Genomic DNA, 26327 nt, shown 5'->3' on the forward strand with positions numbered 1-26327 from the left:
ATGGTCTCATTATATGTTCTTGGCTTTCTTCCCTTTGAACAAAGATCTTTCTAAGCATTTTGCCAGCCCAGTGGAAACACTCTGGAGCAGCATATATCCTTTCACTTCTTAAATGAACCAGCTGTTCTAGATGTCTGAGGAGCTGCCTCTTCACTCAGAGCTCATCAACAATTCTTGGAAAGGTTCCTACAACTTTCTGAAAGAAGGTTGATACAGGAGTTGACAATACCACATTCATTACTGTTTAGGGTAGTATCCGGGAGCTACCAAGAGCATTTTCCGGTTGTTCTCAAATACTTCTTCCTGACCCTCCTGAGGAAATGACAACAAGCAAATGCAGGGAGCTAATTTGAACCCCCTGCTTCAGGCTGGTGTGTGCCTTCCTGATGGCTAAGAGTAGTTACCAGAGGCTTATGTAGAATGTTCTGGGCCGGGACTTTTCTTGAGTAATGAAGAACCTGGCTCATGGCATGATATTCTTGTCTTTGTCTTTGTCAGCAGATTTTTTTCAAAGAAACTCCCAAATACTGGTCCAGGTTGATATGTCTTTTATGAGGTGATCTGTTTAGGTTGATCACAGACTTCTGGAGATTCGCTGTCCAGACCACATTGTTGAGCCAATTTCTAAAAGTTAGAATATTAATTTTATACCACTTGGACATATGAAGAACATTAACTTGGAAATTCTATGAGCTCTCCTTTAACAAGTGAGGTGTCTCTTTACTGCACAGAGCACCTCACCATGTGTGTTAGATGTGTCTGGACAGTTCATCGATAATTCTCATCTTTAAATGACATAGAAAATGTGCAATTTGTTTGAATTGGGGGGAAGAAGTCTCTAATTTACCTCTGCTTTACATGGGAGCTATTTAACACAGTAGTATGTTTGCATGAGATGAGGTAACTTAGAATGTGAGAAGAAAAAGGGGAATCTTTTGTCATTAGAGTTGGTACTGTGAAAATTTCCTCTAAGGTGAGTGGAAATGGCAGGAGGCAATACTGTGAATTTGACAGTACCTACCCTGAAGGGGAATCTTGAGGATTTAGAGGGAAAATATTGAGGTCTAAGCACAATAACTGACAGAGATGGGAAGTCCCCAGCAAGTAGGGACTCCTATCCTTCAGGGTTGATCAAATTATTGATGTCACCCCAATTACAGTACTCTGACCTCTGCTGGGCATTTCTTGTAATGCATCTCATAAAAAATAATATTTAGCATTTGCCTAGCAACCTAGCTTTGCAGGCCCCAAATGGGGTTCCCACAGGGAGTTTCTTCATTCAAGATGCATTTTAGGGAGCGTGTGATTTCCAGGGGCTGTGTGTGGCCCTGTGTGACCCAGACAGGCAGACAAGGTCCCAGCCTTCATGGAGTCCCCTTTTCAGCATCTCAGGAGCTCTAGATTGGCAGATCTAGTTCAGGCAAATGCGTTCCTCCATTCACTGTTAGTTACCAAGGCCTGGAACCCGTCGGTTTCCACTGCTGGTTTTTGGTTACCTCCTCGGTAAATGGCAGAAAAGCAAAAGTTAGAAGAGACCATGTCACAGTTCCTTCTAATCTGCATACTCTAAACCCAGTGTGGACTCTGCCCTCTGGCACTTCACTCAGCAAGAGACCAACAGCAATAGGTCAGCTTAGGTGAGCTGAGCAGGCAGCAGTGCTTCTCTTCTGGAAAGCCTCAGTTTTACAGGTACATTTAGGGTAGCTAAGTGTGACCTAATTTTCAGTTATTTTCTGGATGAGGCAGATGTTTCTAAATGGAGGGGGCTACTCCCTTTTCTCTCTAGCTCCTGCCTTGGGGTCTATTGAGTTCCTTAACAAATTGGTGGAGGAATATAATTTCCCTAAGGCTGGCAGTTCCATTGGGCAGGGTGGCATTCTCTAATACTTTTACTGTGATCCTGTTTTTTTCAGTGAGAACATTCCTAACACTTTTTTGTTCTTCTAAAGATTTTTTTTTTTTTTTTTTTGCCCTAGGAAGGTCAGTCTTTCAAGAACTTTAAAATTCTTTATCCTGACTTGTGTCATGGTGAATGCCACCAACTAGTGTTTATACTCTGTTTTCATAGAGCTGAGTGGGTTAAAAGTTCTCACTTCCACCCCACTTAGGGAGCAGAAAGTTCTGTTACTTTGCTATCAATTTTTTTTTTAATTTTAAGTAGATTAGTAAATGAGTGTTTTAGGAAACCTAAATAAGCAGGAGACCCTAAGCTGTTGTTTTTAATAATCTCACCTAACATATTTGGGGCACTTATTTTGTGTCAGGTACTATTCTAAATGATTTGTAACCACTGTTTCTTTTATTCTCCATGAATATTTTCCAATGAGAGTTGACTCCAGTTGAGTTCCATTTTACAGAAAAAGAAACTGAGGTTGTAGTAGGGCTTAGAGAACTTGGCTAAGGTCAGACAGTAGGGAGTGCTAGGGTCAGGATTGGAGCTTGGTTCTACCTTTGTTCATTTGCCCCACTGATTTATTGAGTGCCTGCTTTTTTCAGGGTGCACTGCTGGGCCTATGCTGTTAAACACTTCTCAGCTTGTGTAGAAGGAACCCCAAGCCAGGCACAGTGGTACACACCTATAATCCAGCCACTCAGGAGGCTAAGGCAGGAGGAGCCCAAGTTTGAGGCCAGTCTGGGCAACTTAGCAAGACCCTATATCAAAATAAAAAATAAAAAGGACTCAGTGGTAAAGCACTCCTGTGTGATTGATAAACAAATAAGAAAGAATCCCAAATATAGAATCAGGAAACCTGAAGTGAGTCCTGAGTCCTAGCTCTATTACTTGCCTGCTGTGATCTTGGGCAAATAATTTCCACTCTTTGAAGCTGTTTTGTTTGTTTGTTTTTTTTTTTTTTAATACCAGGAATTGAACCAGGGGCACTTTACCACTAAGCCACATCACCAGCCCTTTTTAAAAAATATTGTATTTACAGACAAGGTCTCGCTGAGTTGCTTAAGGCCTTGCTAAGTTGCTGAGGCTGGCTTTGAACTTGCGATCCTCCTGTCTCAGCCTCCTGAACTATGGGATTACAGGTGTGTGCCACTGTGCCCGGTTGAAGCTGTCTTTTAAAAGAACTCCTGCACCTTACTAGGTAGATGCTGTACACAGCAAAGCTATAAGCAATGAAGTGCCATAAGCTAAGTGTCTGTCATCAGAGAATTTTAGCCCTTGTTGCTTACAGTTTAATTTTAAGCAATCGTTTTGAGGAAGGAGATCTGACAGTTTGTAAAAAAACCCAGTCTATAAAAATGAGTGGAGAAAAAAGAGAAGTTTTGACTCCAGAGAGCTGGAGGTAGCAAAGCAGAGCCTCGTGGGCATGAAGAGTGATTAGGGGCTTAAAGAATGGGACAGAAAGTGAAGGACTAATAAGGAGGAAAAGAAGACTTAAGGCACAAAGAAAGAGATGAGTTTATTTAGAATGTTGAAGTTTCTAAAATTTACTTAATCAAATCAAAGCCTAAAACCTCATTGTAGACTCAAAATTGCTGTGTCTGGCCATAAGAATGGTCTGTCTGTCTCTCAGAAACCACACATACACAAAGGCGCACTCTCTGGGGTGAGCAGGGCTGCCCTGCAGCCAAACTCTGAAGCACGTGTTGACTCTGTTCTTCTGCCCACTGCTGCCACCTGCTGTGGCCATTCTCAGCTCTCCTCCTCCTCTTGCAAGTCCAGTTCCTAATATATGACCTCCTCCTTAGAGTACTCTCCTAGAATGGGGAGGAGAGGTGGGCAGGTGTTCCCAGCATCCTTTGTGTCTTCCAGACCATCCTGGTGTGAGTGGTCAGTCTGCACCGCCCAGGGGGTGCTAGTTCCTGGTCCACCTCCAGGGAGGGGATTTTTCCTCCAGGCAGTGTATGGAATTTGTTCCTTAGGAACTCTGGGATTCCCTCTCTGGGAAACCATTATCCCTCACATTAAACTGGAAACTTATAAGTTGAAAAGAAGACAAGAAAAATATTTGCCTTTCTTCTTCCTTTCCTCCCTTCCTTCTTTCCTTCCTTTCTTGCCTTTCTCATGCTTTACCAGGGGAAGGTGACCCATATCTCTGCTTGGGAGGCCTCCCGCCCAGGCGATCCACCTTGAACCTGCCCTATGCTTTTTCTCTTCCCAACTTCAGAAAGTCTATATTTTAGACACTTCAAGTCTTGCTTGCAAAAAAAATAAAATAAAAAAGTGGCGAGTTTTCCTTTCCTCCCCTCGGTCCTTGTTTGGAAATAGAATGAAGTACACTGCTAATGCTCTTCAGGACCGGGAATCTCCCTGGCTCTTTTGAAGTGAGCACTGTGCTTATAAAGAAATAAAAATAGCACCTAACTGGCTCAGGAGAGAAAGACTCTGAAGAGGAAAGTGACTCATTGATTGCTCTATTACTTGATTTCCCATGTCCTAAAAGGGTCACAATCAGGTTTAAAAACCAGGGCATTTTGTGGTTAATTTGAGTATCTCCTAGTTTTGCAGTGAGATTAATTAGCATGTGATTCAGACTGTCTGATTTTACTGTCTGTTACTGTTTGATTAAATGACACTAAAACCTGAATAATGACTTGTGTCCTCTCTCTCTTTCTTTCTCTTTGCTGTTTTCAGTAGAGCATGCGCCATTTTGAACGTGAATTTTCGGTAAAGTAAGCTATGCTAATTTCTCTAACTTTAAAGATGCTCTGTTTCTGTATGTGACTAGAACCCAAAGTGTCTAGATCACTAAGGTGATGAGCACGTAGGAGAGCAGATTTGAGACTGTGTCCTTATGGAACATTTCAATGAAATACAGCATCTTTAAAAAGCACCCAAATGACTTCATCTATATTCATTTCATTTCCATCACGACCTTCAAAAGTCTTCATTTTCACTCTGATTTTCATTATAAAATACAGCTCTAAAACCTGCTAACTGACTGCATGGCATTTTGATGTATTTTAATTTTGGAAACCATGACTCTCAAAGTCCTGTTGTTACAGAAATATTGGTCCCTTCTCATCCTGATCTAGAGGAAAAGGTGTTAGGAAAAGGCTATAGGGTTTTGGGGTTCCAGGGAGACAGCTTACTGGCTTGCGTAACTGATGATGGTCGGGAACAGTTCTTTTTAAAGCATCCTTAAAAATTCTCTAGTCGGGACCTGGGAATAGCCTCTTTCTTTGCCTGAGGTCAAAGTGAAGGTGGTTCCCAAGACCTGGGGACCAGAGGTTGGGGCTCTCCACCCTCTCCTGAGAGTGGTAGGTAGTTTGGTAAGGCTCTAGTGTGGTCTGGTGGCCACTTGGCCTCCCACCTATGTGTGTGGACCAGAAAGGAACTCAGCCACAGAGACCTGTAAATTACCCTCTGCTAAAATTGGCCTGAGGACAGAGGATTTAGATGTCCTTTCCATGAGGCTGTCTAGGGTGTTTCTGGAATGGCATTCCTCCCTACGTCTCACCTACTTTCTTGGGGCAGCAGCCTGTACTTTCCTCTACTGGATGGCCAGGTTCCCATGGAGTTTGGTGGAGAGGATTTCAGGAAGGGTAGAGTAGCTGGTCTTGGAGATTTTTTCTAAGAGAAAGGGAGCTGGGAGAGATCAGGACTGACTGTCTCCCTTCCTAGATGCATAATGTGAGGCCAGCCTACTCTGTCACCTGGGGAAAGGACTATCTGGGACCTTTTGCAGGAGGAGCTTTTGCATTTGAGACATGGAGCACACATCAGGCAGTTGTTCCTAGGTTTGTCACAGGCCTCATAGCTCCTGAACCCCATCCATACCTCACCCCTGCCATTGTTACCAGTGTATTGTAGCTTAAGTCCCAACAGACCTTTAAAGGAAGCTTGTGACCTTAAAAAGGCAAGAAGAAAAGTTCCAGGGACAATAGATGAAACTTGTTGTCAAGACTCAATCCCTGGAATGCGATTTGCCTCCTTCTGTTTTGACCCCTGACTCCTAGGCCTCCCCTCCCCTTGCAGAGGGGGTTCTGAGCTGGTAATGTGGGCTCTGGCCTTCTATGAATGTGACTGTATACATCAAGACCTGCTTTAGTTCCTGCAGGCCTAGTGAGGAAGAGTGGCCCTTTGGTGCCGGTCTGACCCTCTGTGAGCAGACATCAGGGTGGGTGGGCAGCTCTCCTTTCACACAGCCCTTAGCATCCTTGCTACAGGCACAGATCACCCCACAGCACTTTCGACAGTCTGTTTATTTCCAATATCTACCTTTTCAAAGTGATCAAAATTGCAAGTTTCAGCCTTTCCTGGGAAAATGAAGATATATTTACTGAACTCCCCCCACAACTCCCAAACTCTGTGGTAGTAATTTACACTCTTAATCTCAATGCTGGACAAAGAGGCCAAAGTCAAGGGTTGGTTCCCTGTGAGGTCAGGCACTTCTGTTCTGTGCCAGGATGGCCAGCCATACCTGTAAGCCCGTTCCCCAAGTCCTGTCTCTAGCCCCCCAGAATCCTGGGCTTCAGGAATAACCAGTCTCTGGGTGGCCAGTTCTGGGCTGCCGGACTGTGTCTTCTCATTCTTAACCCTGCAGTGATTCTTCTGCCAGGGGTCAGAGCACAAAGCTGAAAGGAAGAAACCCTGGAGTCCTCTCTTCTGGCCACTGGGTGAGAGTGTCTGGTAGGGGGCATTGGCACCTAAGCGGGCAGGGCTCCCTTCTCCTGGCATTTCACTGGTCACGTCCAGGAGTCCTCTTCAGAGGAACACTTCCATCACACGCTCATTCCACCTGGGTTTCTTACCTCAACATTCACTTCAGGTTTAAAGCCCTTTTTATAACCCTGTGACATAAAGTCAGGAACATCTTCCCACAATCAACGCCAGCACAGAACGTAATTGCCCTTCATGCATTAGTTGTTATCCAATAGATCAATGAAAGTTACATTTTGTTCATTTGTCTGTATTTAATCTTTATTTGTATTGATCATTGAGAATCCCAAGGCTGCAGAGCATGGGTGTATGTATTTGTGTCATTCTTCAATTTTAACTGTCTTAGGTTGGGGTAAAAGATATAAAGGAAGGTAAGTGGTTTTCTATGAATTACAAGATTTCAGCTGTTGCCTGTCACAGTTGGTGGGAAGGATATACTTACTTGAATATTTTCTGGGTCACCCCAACCCATTCATCCATACAAATTCATCCATACAGGTGTCTTTCCTGTTCTCACTATAGCTCACCACAGTGTGGGGAGCCACCCAGCAGAATGTCTCCCTGCTGTAGCCCTAGCAGGTGTAGAGGACAGGGCAGCAATAAATAGTAGAGTTCCAGGGAGACACAGGTTCACAGGACATAAACCCACTAACCCTGTGCATAGGAAAGTTCTGTAAGGTAGTGCTATTTCTGTACTTAGTATTTATTTTGTCCCGAGAGAACAATTCACTTATTGATTCAAAAATATGAAATTCAAGTGGCAAATATCCATGTGCCTTAGAGGTGGGCATGTTTTAGATACCTGTCTAGCTTCCCCTCCTTGCCAAATAGAGCTCAACATTCCGGCCCCTCCTGATGCGCCAGCAGAGATGCATGTCTGGTACAGTTCCATTCAGTTCCTCAGTTGGACTACCGTGGAAAGAACAGCACTTGACAAGAGACTTCTCCCTGAGAATGTCATTGCCAAGGAGAGACCCCTTTAAGTGCTTGCTTTACACTGCTCACAATCATTAGCGTTTTATATTTCTTTAACCCAACCCAGTAGAAAATGACTCTTCAAGACAGACTCCTTTGGGGAATGCATAACCCAGCAGGTGCTGGATCCTTGCTGAGAATCCTCAGTGGTTTATCATTTTATTTTAAATCACATCTGTCAAAATATTGCACATGTTAGAGCCACTGAACTAGTCATCCCTTTGAGTAATTGGCATTCAGGTAGCTCAGTGCTGTGCAGAAAGATGTCTGCATCACACATCTAGCTCAGAATGGGTGGGGCTGCCCGTACCTGGCTAAAGTGGCTGATGGAACTCTTCTTTTGGTACTTAAATTTGGAAAAGGAGATCAGCACCTTATTTATGTAGACAAAGGATCACTGTGGCCTGGCATGGTGGCCAATGCCCGTCATCCCAGCAACTCAGTAGGGCTGAGGCAAATTGAAAGTCTGAGGCCAGCCTTGGCAATTTAGTGAGACCCTCAGCAACATCAAGACCCAGTGTCAAATTTAAAAGAAGGAAAAAAGAATGTCATTGTGATTGTTGCCATGTAATCTGTGATGTTTGTTCCAACAGTCTTTTCATCTGATATTTGAGGCAAATGACAATCTTAATTCCCCTTTGATGCTTCAGCTTTTCTGTTCAGTGTTTTAGAGAGTGGTACAGTACTGGGTATCTTGATCCCTCTGAGGAGAATATTTACAATCTCCCCTCAGTCCTTTCCACCCAGGTCTGAGCAGCAGCAGTGCCCAGGGCTGGGGGAGAGGTGGATACTGACTGTCCCCTTACCTCCACAGGGCTATCTGCATTACCTCCACCTCCTCCGCCTCCACCTCCACCGCCAGCAGCTCCCTTGCCTCCTGCGAGCACAGAGGTGCCTGCGCAGCTCTCATCCCAGGCTGTGAATGGTGTGAGCCGAGGGGCCTTGCTCAGCTCCATCCAGAATTTCCAAAAGGGAACTTTGAGAAAAACCGAAACCTGTGACCACAGTGCTCCTAAGATTGGCTGAAGCTTCCTGTTTACACTGAGGGAAGAATTCATGTCCGCCCCACTCCTACCCACTAAAGACCCTTCTTCCTGGATGAGCCCTTGAGGAATCAGTACAGCCGCACACTGTTCTGCAGATGCTCCGCTAAGAGGCCTGTTAGGAGGGAGCCATCCTCCAAATAGAATAAAATGGAGCTGGCGTTGCTGCCTTAAGAAATGTGTTGTTCCTTTGTCAGCATTGTGAAGGAGTCTGGTCATCTGCTAATGGACATCTTTTGGGGGCAGCCACATATTGGAATCAATATTTTCACCATTTAAAGGATATGGACAGAGACAGAAGCAATGACAATGTTCCGTCACCATACTGAATGGCCTTTCTGTTGCAATCCCTCCTACCCCATCAGAAATGTTCCTCTCACAGCTTATTTTTTTCTGAAGCATTGTCTCATTATTTCTTAGCTAATTCCCATTTCTGCTACTTTTATTTCACCTCAGACATTAATACTGTGGCCCAAAGCACAGTTATGTTGCTGAGTCAGAGAAGCCACTGAGTTCTTCATTTTTTTCTTCCCTCACATAAAATGGGGGAGTTCCTAACAGTCTCAGGCTCCACCAGGAATCCCATTTTGGCTATAGAACTTGGGGCTGTGAGAACAACTACTCTGTGGACTCCTAGTTCATTTTAGTTAGAATGTACTGAAACAGACACAAAAAAGCTCCTGCCAGTTAGTTAGAGGATCTGCGTAGTCCTCAACAACAAAGTCATCTGGGTGATCGTTATTACAACACAAGCAAATTTGGCATCTATATAAATCAATTCTGATTTTTGAAAGACTTATTGAATATATCATCTTTTTTAATGTTACTCATTTATTAGAAATCTTTTATCCTGATTTGCTTAAACCTTTAAATAAATTGCACTTTAAAGGATTATAAATAATCCATTTTAAAATTCAAGTACACACATCAGTGTTGGTTACTATGCAGAGAGAATGTCATTGTGTATAGTTTCATGTAATCTGTGATAAATGTTCAGCTGTATTTTTTATTAAAATAAACCATGTCAAGAAAAACATGTTGTCTGGAGCTTGGCTACATGTTTCAAATGAGAACTTTTTACAGCATCTTTTGTAAACATAAAGCTTACATTAACACAGTATATCTAAAGTTTCCTTCCTACCTATCCTGCCTTTATTCTTTTGTGTCCTATCATTTGTCAATAAGAACTAACAATCATTATTTACATCTTAGTATTTAAATTCGATATTAGATAATTTAAATATTTTTCACTAACTGACTTAAACCTATCTTCTCTATCTCAACTTATGAGGGTAATGTATGACAATGTCTGTTTTTGGTAGTGAGAAAAACACCTGACATAAATTTTTGTCTTCATTTTAAAAGGAACCTGTTAGAATCAGATATTTGAAGAGTGTGTGGACAAGATCCCATTCCAAGTGTGATGTAGTCTAGGTGATCTGTTCCTGATGGTAGCTGTGGGCCTTCTAAAGTCAGCTTTGTTGTTTTACATAAAGTTTTAGATATATTGAATAAAAACAAGCAATGAGGAGCTGGGCCGGAGCTCAGTGGCAGAGCTTCTAGTATGCACAGGGCTCAGGGTTTAATCCCCAGCACCAGAGGAACACCACTGCCAAAAATGAAAATGATTTTGTACACCAGCTTTGTTTCCATTTGGCATCAATTTCTTTTCTTTTTTGCAGTACTAGGAATTGACACCAGGGACACTCTTACATATGAGCTATATATCCAGACCTTTTATTAATTTTTAAATTGAGACATTAAATTGCCCTGGCTAGCCTTGAACTTGTAATCTTCCTGCCCCAGCCTCCTGAGTAGCTGGGATTACAAGCATGTGCCACCACAAGAGGCAGCATTGGGTTTTTTTGTTTTGTTTTGGGTATTGTGGGTGGAACCCAGGGGCCCTTTACCACTGAGTTACATCCTTGGCCCTTTTTATTTATTTTTAATTTTCAGACATGATCTCACAAAGTTGCTTAAGGTTCAAGCTGCTGAGGCTGGTCTCAAACTTGCTATCCTCCTGATTCTGCCTCCTGGGTTGCTGGGATTATAGGCAATGCAGTATGCCTGGCTAATTTCGTAAAGAATTTTGAAATTTCCACCCACATTGATCATTTCATGAATATAAAAAATATAATCAGGAATTCCTTTATTCCTTATCAAAACAATTAAACAGTAAATGTAGATTATACACTTTATTTATACATATAAGTTATCTTTTTTGGATATAACTTTCATCAGTACTATGCCACATTCATACCTTGTCCTTCTGGCAAAAGAGGTAAAATTTTACATCAATGCATTCAAAGAACAGGACAACCGTAACAGACAGTGAAAGCATGGAGTCTAGGGCAGAAGAGTGGCGTCTTCCCCACTCAGACACATTCAAACATCCCACCAGTACAAAACACCTGTTGCTGCCTTAGAGAGAACTTTTTGAATTGTAAGGTCTTACAGTACAATCCATGTGAAGTCCCAGCAAGTATTTTAAGTAAATTTCAGTGACTTGATATTCATGTACAAACTAGATATTTAATGTTTTCTTTATGGCAAATATGATGTCCTTGACCTGAGGTACAGAGTTGTCTTCTAGAATCTTTGCATAAGGCATAGGGACGTCAGCACCAGTGACTCGAACAGCAGGAGCATCCAGGAAATTGAATGCAGGGCCTAGGAGAGAAGGCAGGCTTTCCTGAGAGAGAGGCGACAGAAGCCAGCTGACTACCACCCACTTTAACACAGAGATGTGGTTACCCAGGAAAAGAAAACACAGGTGAAGAATTTCTAGTTGTGGGGAACTGTTTCTGGCTTTGCTTTTAAAAACACTTACCCAAAGGAAAAAATGCCAAAATGACAAATTGAATCACCAAGTCTTTTGGTCATCCCTAGTTTTTTTTTTTTTTTTCTTTCTTTATCCCGTACGAATTAAGGCTTTAATTTTATTATAGCTTGACTAACATTCTAGAACCAGTTTCTCTGAAATACCTTCCATGATCCTGGCACAAATTTCAGCTCCTACTCCAAATTGTGGCCAGCCTCCTTCCACAGTTATGAGATGATTTGTCTTCATGACACTGGCTTCTATGGTGTCAATGTCCATTGGTCTGATGGTACGCATATTTATCACCTAAACAGACAGTATAACAAATATGCTTTATGGAAGCACTGCAGCACAAAGATAGCCTGGACCCTATAATACCACTTCCTTTTTTTGTTTCTTGTTAATTAATGTACAAAATGTAAAAGGAAAATTGTAAGCAAAAATCTCTTCTCTCAGCAGCTCTGTTCACATATAGAATTCATTTGTCCTCCTCAGCTCTAACTTCTATCTTGGCAAAATAAATAATAGCCAACTGCACTGAGAGCTTAGCATGCACCAGGCCCTACACTCAGTGTAATGCTCACAGCCATCCCACGATGGAGTAGTATTTACATTATCCTCATTTTATAGCTGATGAGAAGTGGAGTATGTATCTTGCCCAAGTGCAAATAGTAAGCACAGGTCCTACAGAGAAAGTTAGAATCATTAACTTCTGAGTTTGTGCCTAAGCCCAGCCCCAAAGGCTAAGTCTTGAGAAAGCAAGATCTAGAACCTGAGTGGTAAAAAGCTAAGTTATGTGATAAGCAAGCTGGTTCTTAGCTCTAAGGAGAGACAGAACTAAGTAGCAAAGCAAGATTTTACAACCAACTAACCTATTACAGAACTCAAACTCCCACTTCTAGGTCTTATATTTAAAGAGGCTTTCTGATTTCTTAAGAGCAAATGAATGTCCACTCACCTCACATTCAATTCCCTCTTTAGATAGCACTGTAGCAGCTTCTAAGCAGTGGCCCACAGGTCTGGAGTGGGAAACCACCGTTATATGTGTCCCTGAAACAGAATGGTCACAGGTCAGAGGTCAGGTTGAGAATAAAGATGCGGTACCAGTCTGCAGTCAGCTGTGGCTCTTGTTCATCTGTCAAGTCCTCAATTTCATTCCAGTGAGCCAAGGAATGTGGCCGCCTTCCTAAAAATGAAATACACACCTACTGGACTGAGATTTGAGAAGCATAACTGTATGAAAAATCAGGCATCACACATCATACCTTTTCCCCCCTTTGTGGTACTGGAGAATGAACCCAGGGCCTTGTGCAGGCTAGGCAAGTGCTCCACGACCAAGCTACGTCCCCAGCTCCACACATTCTTAACCTAAGCTCACCTTTACTTTTTTAATCAAAATACATGGCAATACATTCTAGACTTCATTTGACTTAAAAAAAAATAAGAGGGGCTGGATTAAAAATAATGTTTAAATGTATACTAAATGCATAGTCTTACCTTGCCTTTCTACTTTGGCTTTTCCAATAGGAATCAGAAAATCTTTTGATTGAGCTTCTGTAGGAAATTCAAAAGGAACTCCATACATCAATTCATTCTCTAGTACCACCACTGCAAAATATAAATATTTAAGCAAAAATTAACTAACTACATAATGACTAAAAATGCATGGACAACATCATTTATCATGTGAAAAGTTTCACTGTTTATTAGGAAGCCTTGTTTCTATTATGTCCAATAACTTAAGGATGGTCTATGTCGTTACAGTTGTAGTTTGGTCAATATAATTTTTTTTTTTTTTTAAAGAGAGAGAGAGAGAGAGAGAGAGAGAGAGAGAGAGAGAGAGAGGGAGGGAGGGAGGGAGGGAATGAAAATTTTTTAATATTTATTTTTTAGTTTGTATCTTTGTTTGTATGTGGTGCTGAGGATCGAACCCGGGCCGCCTGCATGCCAGGCGAGAGCGCTACCACTTGAGCCACATCCCCAGCCCCATGGTCAATATAATTTTATCTGTTGCGGTTAAGACAGTGTTGTGGAGTGTGCAGTAAATGTCACCTTTACCTAACTGCTCCCATTTTAGTTGGAACTAAAAAAACAACCACATTCTTTACTAACTTTACCATATCTATTATCTATAAATCATTAGTATTTGATATACCTAATCCTAAGTAGAGGCCTTTAATGATTCCTTCGAAGCAAGGAGTTTTTAGTTTTTTTCACACTGGGGAATTAACCCAAGGGTACCTCACCACTGAACTATTTCCCAACCTTTTCAATTTTTTTTTTTTTATCTTGAGAAAGAGGCTCACTAAGTTGCTTAAAGCTATACTATGTCTCTGAGGCTAGCCTGCAAATTGCAATCCTCCTGCTTCAGCCTCCCAAGTCGTTAGGATTTCAGGTGTGTGCCACTGCCCCCAGCTTTCATTTTCTTTTTTTAAAGTTCAAAAGAGACACAGGGGTCACTCTGCTGACCTGGATTGTTATCTCGAATGGCTGATTTGATGAGTCCTTTCGCATCTTCTGAATTCCAGGGGCTGACCACCTTCAAGCCTGGGCAGTGCCCATACCACGCAGCAAAGCACTGTGAGTGCTGGGCAGCTACACCTGCTGAGGCACCATTGGGCCCCCTGAAGACTATGGGCACACACTGGAGGCCCCCTGACATATAGTAGGTCTTGGCAGCTGAATTTATAACCTGGTCAATGGCTTGCATGGAGAAATTAAAGGTCATAAATTCACAAATGGGTCGCAAACCAGCCTGTCAAATCAAAAACATTGATGTTAAAAAAGAATAGAAACAGCAATGAAGAGTGGCAAATAACCTCTCCCTTCCTCCAACATGCAATGTTTTTAAAAGACGTCTCTTTGGATAAGCTTATTACATACCATAGCTGCACCGACAGCAATTCCAGCAAAGCCCATCTGTAAAGTAAAACACAAGCCTAAGACAAAGATCTAAAAAATCAGGATTGCAAACACTGATAGATATGCTCTTCAAAGATCAACTTCCTACAGGAGGGCTTACCTCAGATATGGGAGTATCTATAATCCTTTTGTCTCCATATTTCTTCCACAGGCCTCGGCTAACCTACAATTAAGAGATGAACCCATTACTTTTAAGCACATGTTGGGGTGAAGGGCCACTTCAGTTCTGAATAACTTTCACTGATTTTGGTTACCTTGTATGCCCCATCATACTGGGCAACTTCTTCCCCAAGAAGAAATACCTTCTCATCTCTTTCCAGTTCCTCATCCATACCTTGATTGATAGCATCTCGAACTGTCATCTGTCACAGGAATAGAAAAATTATCAATATACTAGAGGATTATTTAAAATACCATTGAGATTCTCTTCCTTTACACTTACCTAGGCTGTACACAATACGAAACATAAAATTAAAACAGGCTTCTCCTTAAAAGTTCCAAGAATTCTTAAATAAGTTATATTGTTATCTTAAACTGGATATGTCAGTTATAAGCTTACTGAACTTTTTTTTTTTTTTTTTTGGCCGTACTGGCAATTGAACCCAGGGGTGCTCAATCAGTAAGCTATATCACCAGCCCTTTTATGTTTTGAGACAGGGTCTTGCTAAGTTGCCCAGGCTGGCCTCAAACTTGTGATCCTCCTGCCTCAGTTTCTTGAGTGGCTGAGATTAAAGGTGTATGACACTATGCCCAGCCTTAACACTTTTCTTGATGTGCATGTTGTTTGCAGGCTACCCTAGCTCACAGGCATATGCTGGGTTGTTTTGTTACCATAGTTAGGAGGGTAAGGGGCAGAGAAAATCAGGGAAGCTTAACTAAGGCTAAGTATTGAGCACTCACTAGGTGCCAGGCACTGCCAAACACTTTGAATTGAGGGTATATAAGGTGTTATTTTAATACAAAGCATGGCAGAAACTTCTAGTAAAGAAAAAAAGGGGGTGGTGGTGGATATTATCATACACTCTAGCAATTCTGCTGTTAGGTACATACCCTAAAGAACTGAAAGGAAGACTCAAATATATACCTGCACAACAACATTCATAGCAGCATTACTCACAAATCCAAAAGGTGGAAATTCAAATGCCCATCTTTGCATAAATGAATGAAATAGGTGTATACACACAACAGGTACTATTCAGACTGTGTAAGGAAACACATTCTGTTGTATCCTACAACATGTATTAACCCTGAAGATACTGTGCTAAGAGAAATAAGCTGGGCGCAAAAAGGTCAAACGAATTCCACTTACATGAGGTTCTAGAAGAGGCAAACTCATAGAGTACAACAGAGGTTACAAGGGGGTGGGCGGTAAGGTATTATTGGGAAGTGGATCGTGTATCTAAAATGGAGGATGAAAAAAAAGTTCTGGAAATGTATGGTGGTGATGGTTGCGTATGGTGAATGTACTTGATGCCATTCAATAATCACTTTGAAGGAGTAAATGTTAAGCATATTTTGCCACATGAAAAAGAAAAAAAAAAGAAAGATGGGGGTGCGGTTGACAGAGGAAGCCACTAGTTTTCTTCGATGGCTCATCTGATCCCAACCAGCCTCGCGGGGCTACAAGCCAGTGTGATTAGTGCCCGGCGGCGATAGAGGCAGCAGGAGCCCCACGCAGGATGCGTCCGTCCGCGGCCCCCAGAGCCTGCGAAGGCCACTTATCTCCGAGACGCGGACCAGCTAGGGCTCAGGCGCGACCCCGGCGTCTCCAGACCCGGTCCCAGGACAAGGATTCCCTCCAGGCCCTGCGGAGCTCCCGCGCGAGTTACCTGCAGGGCGGCCGGCGTGGTCCGATGAAAGCGCCTCCTCAGCAGCCCGGAGACCTGGGGCGGGGGAGAGAAGGACACTCAGAGAGGTCGCCGGGTGGGCATGGGTCGCGCAGGGTCGCGGGGGCCGCGAGCTGCTTCCTACCTGCTGAAGGGGTCTCCGCACCAGCCCCGATACCGCCGCCATCTTGACCGTGTCCTCTAGCCGTCGCCTAATGACAACACAGCGGGGACGCAGGCGAGGTAGGCCACGCCCCCCGCCGGCACGGCCAATGGCAGGGCGCGGCGCCTGCGTGGCCCGCCCCTCCGCCCACCGGCTGCGGGGCCGAGCGCCCGGCGGGGGTGGAGTAGGATGCGGTGTCTTCCCTCTACGGCCGGCTCAACTTTTATCCGCCCCGGCGGCCGCGCACACGCGGGGTGCACGCAGGGCACACGCCTCTGACTGCTGGTGCTTGAGCAGACTGGGAGTCACCCTGTGAGGAGCGCGATGGCGTGAGGCTGGAGGGATTTTAAGAGGCCGCCCCTCTGCGGGTGCTGGAATCCTTTGGGCACCAAGTAGTGCTTGCACACACACTAGTGATGGGGGACTTAAGGCTGGAGAGTGAGCCTGGACTCTGGGCTGCGCGGTTTGTTCTTTTTTGGGGGGCGGAGAGTACTGGGAATTGAACCCGGGGGCACTCGAACACTGATGCACATCCCCAGCCCTATTTTGTATTTTATTTAGAGACAGGGTCTCACTGAGTTGCTTAGGGCCTCGATGTTGCTGAGGCTGGCTTTGAATTCGCCATCCTCCTGCCTCAGCCTCCCGAGCATCTAGGATTTCAGGCGTGCACCCCCGCGACCGGCCACCAATCTTGATTGTGCTTGTTCAGGGTCTCACTGAGTTGCTTAGCAACTCGCTTTGCTGAGGCTGGCTTTGAACTCTTGATCCTCCTGCCTGCGGCTCCGGAACTGCTGAGATTACAGGGGTGCATCACCATGCCCAGTTGTTGGTTCCTTAAAGTGCAAACAATAGCTTTCATTGACATAGTAAGAGTGCCTAATGTGTGCCAAGTTTTGTGATGTGTGCTTTATAGCTCACTGGGCACAATAACCCTCTGGTGACTCCAGAGGGTTATTGTCTTTATTTTCAGATGTGTGAAATGCAGTAGAGATTGGTTGAGTGAACCAATATTTAAATTTAGAACTGTCTGATTTTTGTTTGTTTCTTTGTTTGTTTTCTTGCTGAGGATGAAATGGAGTGGGAGTGGGGGAGAGGCTCCACCACTGAGCTACAATCCCCAGCCCCTCCCCCCCCTTTTAAATTTTGAGACAGGGTCTCACTAAATTGCTAACTTGAGATCCTCCTGCCTCAGCCTCCTGAATTGCTGGGATTACAGACATGTGCCACCACACCTGGCAGGACAGTCAGATTTTAAAGGGCAATCTTTCCTCACTGCTTCCTAAGGTAGAAGTTGGAGGTCTTGCCTAGAAGGAGGTGACAACAGCGTGAATTGATAGCAAACCTAATGGGAAGGTACCAAAGGCCTAACAAGGGCAATCTCTTGAAGCTCATTAGTCTGGCTCTTGGGTGGGTACTCAAGTCTCTGTCCATTCCCAAGACATTCCAAACATTCAGTTCTGTGGACCAGTCAGCCATCTCTGAGTCAGGGCTTTGTGGGCTGTGAGGAGGAAGCTGTGTAAAATCTAAGGGTTCTAGGGGAGCCAGTTGTGGTTTGGGAATCACTAGATCAGAAGGGATCAGTATGGCTGCTAAGGGAGAATAGGAGATGGGGTACCTAAGGCAGAAACAGACACCTGGGAGTCTGCAGGAGTCTGACCGAAAGAGCCCTGAATTAGAGGAGGGGACAGGACTGAGATCTGTTTGGGGCTGGAATCAATAGAATTGCTGTGAAGGTTTTGGATGGGGCAGAGGAGGCGCCTGGGGCAAGGCTGTTGTATAGAGGCAGGGAAGTTGGTCCATTCTGATCCAGTTGACTTTAGATGACACACCCAGGAAAGGAATAGGAACCTGGAACCTAAAGGCTAGGTAGAGTCATAAATTTGGGGACTGCTGCCTAGAGATGGCCTCTACTCTCTGGGTCTCTGTCTCATTATCTTGAAAATGGAGAGATGGTCCCCAAGGTATGGAATGGGCACTCCCCCAAGTTTCCCTCACCTGCTGTTGAGATCTACTTCCTGCCAGCAAGTTCCAGGAACGCTGAGCACTTCCCTGACAGCCCCAGAATCCCTGTGAAACCCATGAATTTGAGAGGTCAGTCCCCAGGGATTCCTGTATCCCTGCTCTGAATAAAGATTTGAATGGGTTCCCTTTCCCCCAGCACTCAGCCCTGAAAACCTTCAGATTTCAGGGTCAGAATTACAAAGCCAGAGGTGATATCCAGGGGAAGGAACAATAACACAAAGAGAAACCAGAATTTGGATGGTGGGGACCTAAACAAAGGACAGTATCCTTGGGCCTCATATGCACAGATAACCAAAAAGAAAGAGTGAGTCTGTACAGCCACTCTGGCTAGCCCAGCCAGGAAGGCAGCGTAATCACAGGCCTGAGTGGAGAGGTTGCTTTTGAAGTAACGCTGGACATTTTAGACACATGGGTATATTCACTGGTGTTCATTGGTACCTGTGCTTTCCTTTCAAACTGACCTTTTGGAAAGGCTGGACACAATTTTCTGTTCAATAATAAAAGACCCAAAGATGAAAATACTAGATTTACAACTCCATAATCTGCTCAAAACCAAACTGTGGACTACATTCTCATATGCTCACTAGATTTTCCCAAAGGGATTGGGAAGTGTAAATTGGTCAACTAGGCCTCTCTGAGAATTATATCTGCAGAGTTACAGAGGGAACTTTTATCCTCAAGTCACTCTAGATTCTTTAGTCACTCCTCAGAAAGTCCTTTATGCAAGTTGTTGTTGTTTTTTTTTGTTTTTTTTTTTTTGTCTTTTGGTAATGGGGATCAGATCTATGTCCTGGTGGCAAGGGACAGTGGTGCAAATCTGTAGTCCTACATTTAATCCCATTTTCTCTATAGGCTGAGGCAGGAGGATCACAAATTCAGGGCCACCCTTGGCAATCTAGTGAGACCCTATATCAAAATGAAATAAGAGGGACTGGGGATGTAGTTTCAGTAGTAGAGCCCTTGCCTAGCATATGGGACGCTCTGGGTTCAATCACCATTAAGGCAAAAACCTAAGCCAAACACACACACACACACACAAAAAAAAACAAACCAAAACCTTGTGCTCCACCACTGAGCCACACCCCCAGCCCCATCAATTTTTTTTTTTTTTTGGTCATTTCAAGCAAAATTAATGAAGGCTTTTCATTCCTCCTCCTTTCTAGGTATAACTTAAACAGAAAAATGCATATATATTTTGACCACTCCAGACAGTACTTCATGTTTCTTTATATCACTCTCCACCCAGCATCTCATAGGGGAACCACAAGTCTGATTTTCTTTTTTTTTTTTTTGCAGGGAAGTGGGGTACCAGGAATTGAACCTAGGGATGGCTTAACCACTGAGCCACATCCCCAGCATGTATATATTTATTTAGAGGTCTCACTGAGTTGCTTATGAAAGGTTAATAAAATAGGTACTTGTCACTCCGTTTTTCTATATGCTTAACAAAACACTGTTTGCTAATCTTGTTCCCAGGATGTGCTGTCCCCAACTGTGAACTGTTTGCTAATCTTGTTTCCAGAATGAGCTGTCCCCAACTGCCAAACTACAAAATGTAACTTCTCTCCCTGCCCTCTCCAAGGAAAGTATATAAGCTCTGCTTAAGCTGTTCTCAGGGCTCCATCTCTCTTTGCTATAGAGAGCTCTGGGCCCTAGCATGCTGGTCTCCAAATAAACCCTCCCTTCTGCTGTTGCATAAGACAGTCTCTTGTGGTCTCTTCCTCCGACATTTCGCCGGACCCTTACACTTAGAGCCTCACAAAATTGCTGAGGCTGGCTTTGAACTTGCGGTCCTCCTCTTCAGCCTCCAGAGATGCTGGGATTATAGGCATGTGCCACTGCATCCAGTGCACAAGTCTGATTTTCAACACTGTATTTTAGTTTGTCTATTTTAGAACTTGAAATAAATGAATTATACAACATGCACACTTTTGTGTCTGGCTTCTTATAATTTGAAAGATTTTAAAACTCAAAAAAGTTGCAAAAATAATAGAGTTTCTGTGTATTTTTCATCTGGCTTTTCCCAATGATAATATCTTCTATGAGACCATAATATACTATCAAAACCCAGAAACCAAGCTGGGGTTGTAGCTTAGTGGTAGAGCACTTGCCTAGTACATATGAGGCACTGGGCTCAATATTCAGCACCACATAAAGAACAAATACATAAAATAAAGATATTGTGTCCATCTACAACTAAATTTTTAAAAAACTCAGAAACCAACATTGAAACAATTATACTATAATGCTTTATTCAAATTCCACCAGTTTTGATATGTATTATTTGTGTGTGTGTAAATTCTAAGTATAGAATGTTATACAGATTCAAACAATCAGAATACAGAATTGTTTCATCTTCAGGGAGAAAACGCCCTCACGTAACCTCATAGTCACATTTTTACCAACTCCTAGCAACCTCTGCTCTGTTCTCAGTCAATGTGATTTGTTATTTCAAGAATATGTATGAAGGGGATGTATCTCAGTGGTAGAGCATATGTTTAGCATGCTTGACTCCCTATGTTTGATCCTTGGCGCATGCACGCGCGAACACATACACACACACACACACACACAAAAGTGTGTTATATAAAGGGAATCTAGCCAGGCATTGTGGTGATGCCTGTAATCCCGGCAGCTTGGGAGGCTGAGGCAGGAGGATTGCAAGTTCAATTGCTGAGGCCCTAAGCAACTCTGTGAGATCTTGTTTCTATTTATTTTTTTTATTTTTATTGTTGGTTGTTCAAAACATTACATAGTTATTGATATATCATATTTCACACTTTGATTCAAGTGGGTTATGAACTCCCATTTTTACCCCGTATACAGATTGCAGAATCACATCAGTTACACTTCCATTGATTTACATATTGCCATACTAGTGTCTGTTGTATTCTGCTGCCTTTCCTTTCCTCTACTATCCCCCCCCCCCCCCCCCGAGATCTTGTTTCTAAATAAAATACAAAACGGAGCTGGGGCTGTAACTCAGTGGCAGAATGCTTTTGCCTAGCATGTGTGAGGCACTGAGTTCAATCCTTAGCACCACATAAAAAATAAACAAAGGCATGCTATCCATCAACAACTCAAAAAAAAATATTTTTAATACAAAATAGAACTGGAGATGTGGCTCAGTGATCAAGTACCCCTGAGTTCAATCCCTAGTACCCCCCCCAAAAAAGGAATCCAGTGATATGTAACTCTGAGGTTGATTCTTGTCATTAGCCTAATGTCCTTGAGATCCATTCAAATTGTGTGCCACATTTCTTTCCCTTTTATTATAGAATAGTTGTCAGCCTGATTGATTTATCCATTCATCCATTGAAGGACATTTGGGTTTTATCCAATTTTTGTTATTACTAATAAAGCTGTTATGCACATTTTATAGCTTTTTGTGTGAAAAGTTTTTATTTCTCCAGGTAAATACCCAGGAACATGAGCACATGGTAAGCGTCTACTTAGCTTTTCAGAGACTGCCAACCTGTTTTTCCAGAGTTGCTGTGTCATTTTATGTCACCTCCAGCAATGTGAGAAACACCCACTTGTCCTAGGTCTTTGCCAGCTCCTGGTAATATCAGTCTTTTTCATGTTAGCCTTTTTAATAAATGTGTAGTAGCAATTCTGATTATTTTAATTTGCAATTCTCTAATGGTTAATGACATTAATGGTCTTTTCAAGTGCTTAATTGCCATTCACCTTTAGAGAAATGTTTGTTGAGTCTTTTGACCAAATTCCAATTAAGTTGTTGTTTTAAAAAATTATAAGTTGGATGCAGTGGTACACACCTGTCATCCCAGCGGCTCTGGAGGCTGAGGCAGGAGGATTGTGAGTTCAAAGCCAGCCTCAGGAACTTAGTGAGGCCCTAACCAACTCAGTGAGACCCTGTCTCTAAATAAAATATAAAAAAGGGCTGGGGAGGAGTCTCAGTGGGTAAGCCCCCCTACTACCAAAAAAAAAAAAAATGAAAATTGTGATATAAAATATGCATATCATAAAACTTACCAGTTAGCCATTTTTGTGTTGTTAAGTGTACAGTTTAGTAACACCCGCCACATTCTCATCCATCACCACCGTTCTGTCTCCAGAACTTGAAATCTTCCCAAGCTAAAACTGTACCTGTAAAGAGTAACTTCCCCCTGGGCTGGGGATGTGGCTCAAGCGGTATCGCGCTCACCTGGAATGCGTGTGGCCTGGGTTCGATCCTCAGCAGCACATACAAACAAAGATGTTGTGTCTGCCAAAAACTGAAAAATAAATATTAAAAAATTCTCTCTCTCTCTTAACAACAACAACAAAAACCCAGTAACTCCCCACCCACCTTCAGCAACCACCATTCTATTTTTCTGTCTCTGTAAATTCAGCTACTCTAGATACCTAATTTAAGTGGCATCATTCAATATTTGTCCTTTTGTAAGTGGCTCAGCATGACATCTTCAAGGTTCATCAGGAATTCACTCCTTTCTTGGCTGAATAATATTCCATTGTATGTATATACCACCGTGATTTTGATCTGGGTAGACTTGTGGTAAGTTTTGAATCAGGACATGTGAGATTTTCAACTTTGTGTTTTCAGGTTGTTATGGCTATTCAGGGTCCCTTGAAGTTCCATATCCATTTTATGATGGGTTTTACTCATTTTATTTAAAAATATATACCCACAGGAAACATGTCTACAAAGAGTAAGAAAATAGCACAATACCAAATTTAGAAATGAAAGGCAAGAGTAACAATAAATTTCACTTAGGAGAAAAAAAAAAAAAAAAAATATATATATATATATATATATATATATATATATATATATATATAAAATCAGGGACTGAACACAGGGGTCACTTTACCACTGAGCCACATCTTAGCACTGTTTTCCCCCCAGTGTTGGGGATTGAACTTAGGGCCCTACATGTGCTAGGCAAGAGCTTTACCACTGAGCCACGTCTTTTTTTTAAGAAATATTTTATTTGAGACAATCTCTCACTAAATTGCTTAGGGCATTGCTAAGTTGCTTAGACTGACTTTCAACTTGCCTCAGCCTCCTGAGTTTCTGGATGTGTACCACCATACCTATTTTTAAATTTTTGTATGTTCCTTTCCAATGTATTCATATGCACTATGTTTTTTTTTTTTGGGGGGGTACTGGAAATTGAAAGCAGGGGTGCTCTACCACTGAGCCACATCCCCAGCCTTATTTTGTATTTTATTTAGAGACAGGGTCTCACTGAGTTTTTTTGTGCCTTGCTGTTGCTGAGGCTGGCTTTGAACTCATGATCCTCCTGTCTTAGCCTCCTGAGTTGCTGGGATTACAGGTTTGTGCCATCATCCCTGGATCTATATACACTATGTTTTATACTCTTTTTAGTAGGGATAGGATCAAAGGAGGAGCTGGAGAAAGTAAGGGAAGGTATTGGGGATTGAAGTTGATCAAATGGTTATATACAGGTATAAAATATGCCACAATGAACCCCACTATTCTGTATAATAATGTGTATCAATAAGAAAGTTTTGGGGGGCTGGGGATGTGGCTCAAGCGGTAGTGCGCTCTCCTGGCATGCGTGCGGCCCGGGTTCGATCCTCAGCACCACATACAAACAAAGATGTTGTGTCCGCCGAAAACTAAAAAATAAATATTAAAAAAAAGAAAGTTTTTGAATAGGAAATTCAGCCCATTGTAGGAAAATAATTCTGTCAGCACAGAAAGTGTAAAATAAAGTAAGGACCTGTATTAGTTAAAAGGTCTCCATAGAAATAGAACTAGTAGGGCTGGGGATGTGGCTCAAGCGGTAGCAAGCTCGCCTGGCATGCGAGCGGCTCCGGTTCGATCCTCAGCACCACATACCAACAAAGATGTTGTGTCCGCCGAGAACTAAAAAATAAATATTAAAAAATTCTGTCTCTCACTCTCTCTTAAAAAAAAAGAAATAGAACTAATAACATAGATTCCAATTTAAGTCTAGGGATAGATATGTGAGAAGGTATTTTCTTTTTTCAATACTGAGGATTGAACCCAGGAGTGCTCTATCACTGAGCTACATCCCCAACCCTTTTCATCTTTTTATTTGAGACAAAGTTTGGCTACTTTGCGGAGGCCGACCTGGAACCTGCAATCCTCCGGACTCAGCCTCCTGAGTCACTGGGATCACAGTTGGGAACTTCAGTGCCTGACTGTGAGAAGGAATTTTCTTGGAAACTTGATTCATTTGATTTTAAAGGCTGAGAAGTTCCCTGATGAATTGATTGTCTGCATACTAGAGAACTGGAGATGCTGATAGTGTGGTTCAAATTCTGAAGACCTGAGAACCAGGTTAGCTGCTAATGTAAGTCCCAGAGACCAAAGGCCAGAGAATCTGGATTTCTGCTGCTAAGGGCAGGACAAGGGTGTCACAGTCCCAGAAGAGAAAGAGAAAGCCAATTCACCTTTCCTTTCCCTTTTTTCATTCTATCTGGGCCCTCCGCCAATTTCATGGTGCCTACCTATACTGGGCGAGGGTGGAGCTTTCTTACTCAGTCTACTGATTCAAATGCCAATCTTCCTGAAACACCCTCATGGACAGACCCAGAAATGGTGCTTTACCCTTAATCCAGGCAAAGCAACATCTAAAATTAATGACACTACCCTCCCCACCCCTGAACCTCAGTAAGTGCTTCCTCTCCCTGCCATAGCAACCATTGACTGATTTCTTCTGTGGGTATGTGGAGAAGGGCTATTTGGGCATAAGCAGATACATCTGTATCTCTCTTTCATTACACATGTCAGCTTTCAAAAATAATTTAAAATAATCATATCATAAAATTAGGTGTGTGTGCATGTATGTTTGTTTGCAGCTCTGAGTTTTGAAACTTTGTAGATTTGGATCATGACGACCACAGTTAGGATACAGAAAAACTCCCTAGTAGTGTCCTTGTGAAGCCACACCCTCTACCCCAAATCCAGGATAACCACTAATCTGTGTTGCTATTGCTCTACTATTGCCTTTTCCAGAATGCAATATAAATGAAATTTTCACACTATGTAACTTTTTTGACTGGTTTCTTTCCCTCAGAATAATGCCTGTGAGATTCATCTAAGTTATCATGGGTCTCAATACTTTATTCTTTTTTTTAAAAATTACCTTTTATTATATGGATTACCACAGTTCATTTTATCCATTCACTGTAGAGGACATTTGGGTTGTTTCCAGTTTTCATTGATGACAAATAGAGCAGATACAAAAATTTTTGTATTGAGTTTTATGTGAATAAATTTTTAAATATCTCTGGGATGTGATATTGGCGATTGCTTGTCATATGCTAACTGTATGTTTACGAAACTGTCAAATGTTGGAGTGGCATTCTCACCAACAGTATGAGACTTCCTGTTGGAATTTATCAGCACTTGGCTTTATCATTTTTTTTTTTTTTTTGTAGCAGTTGTATAGCATTATCTCATGTGGTTTTGATTTGCATTTGCCTGAATTTTCCTATGGAAAAATAATATTAAGTGCCGCAGTCTGGCTGGGCACAATTCAGGAGCCACTTGTCAAAAGAAACTATTTTTAGAACTACACACGCCAAACAAAACAGCTCCTCAGGAAAAAACCCTCAGAGCCCAACTGCCACCACCGGCTTCCCACAAGCCTCTCTCCCCAACACCAGCCTCTCCACCTCCCACAATCCTCCTGCTCTTGAGGCCGATTGGCTGGGTCGTGTGGGTGGAGCCAAAGAAGTCCCCCAATGAGCAGCTCCGTGGTCTGAAAGGGCAGGGAAACAGCCCAATGAGCATCACCGCAGAGGAGCCAATCAGCTAGATTTTGCTGGGGCCGTGTTGAGCCAATCATCAGCCAGCAGCTGGAAGTTTGCTGGCAGCTGGAAGTTTGCTGGGGCCCCTTTGGCTGTGGCTCTCAACAATTAAGGATCTTCTCTTTTTTAATATTTTTATTAGTTGTTGACAGACCTTTATTTTATTTATTTT

At 42.7% G+C, this 26327-nt stretch overlaps 2 protein-coding genes across 8 annotated transcripts in view; one reads left to right on the plus strand and one right to left on the minus strand.

Moving 5' to 3' along the window:
- PXK (PX domain containing serine/threonine kinase like) overlaps window positions 1–11262 on the plus strand; it is an 81264-nt gene extending 70002 nt beyond the window's left edge. For 5 of the 7 annotated variants that reach the window (XM_081284968.1, XM_081284969.1, XM_081284967.1 and 2 more), the window contains one exon: window positions 8403–11262. In XM_081284968.1, the coding sequence (XP_081141094.1) occupies window positions 8403–8589 (187 nt within the window). In that variant the 3' untranslated portion in view covers window positions 8590–11262. The other 2 variants (XM_081284966.1, XM_081284965.1) reach the window with 1 other exon arrangement.
- On the minus strand, window positions 10812–16449 carry PDHB (pyruvate dehydrogenase E1 subunit beta). The gene is made up of 10 exons (XM_081284970.1): window positions 16346–16449; window positions 16204–16257; window positions 14629–14736; window positions 14475–14537; window positions 14336–14371; window positions 13922–14207; window positions 12950–13060; window positions 12411–12502; window positions 11617–11758; window positions 10812–11301 (listed from the first exon to the last, which is right to left on the minus strand). Exons 1-10 carry the CDS (start codon window positions 16385–16387, stop codon window positions 11156–11158), a joined length of 1080 nt encoding a protein of 359 aa, XP_081141096.1. The 5' UTR covers window positions 16388–16449; the 3' UTR covers window positions 10812–11155.
- Window positions 16450–26327: the final 9878 nt, after the last annotated feature.

Source organism: Spermophilus citellus (genome assembly GCF_964194105.1).
Source record: "Spermophilus citellus genome assembly, chromosome: 3".
In the NCBI taxonomy this organism is placed as follows: Eukaryota; Metazoa; Chordata; class Mammalia; order Rodentia; family Sciuridae; genus Spermophilus; species Spermophilus citellus.

Bases quoted from the DNA above. Each gene is read 5' to 3' on its own strand.
- PDHB (XM_081284970.1), bottom strand. From the start codon at position 16,387: ATGGCGGCGGTATCGGGGCTGGTGCGGAGACCCCTTCAGCAG. The intron at 14,737-16,203 runs GTAACTCGCGCG...TTCCTGTGACAG, and splicing joins CCACGCCGGCCGCCCTGCAG to ATGACAGTTCGAGATGCTAT. The intron at 14,538-14,628 runs GTAACCAAAATC...TCTTAATTGTAG, and splicing joins AGTATGATGGGGCATACAAG to GTTAGCCGAGGCCTGTGGAA.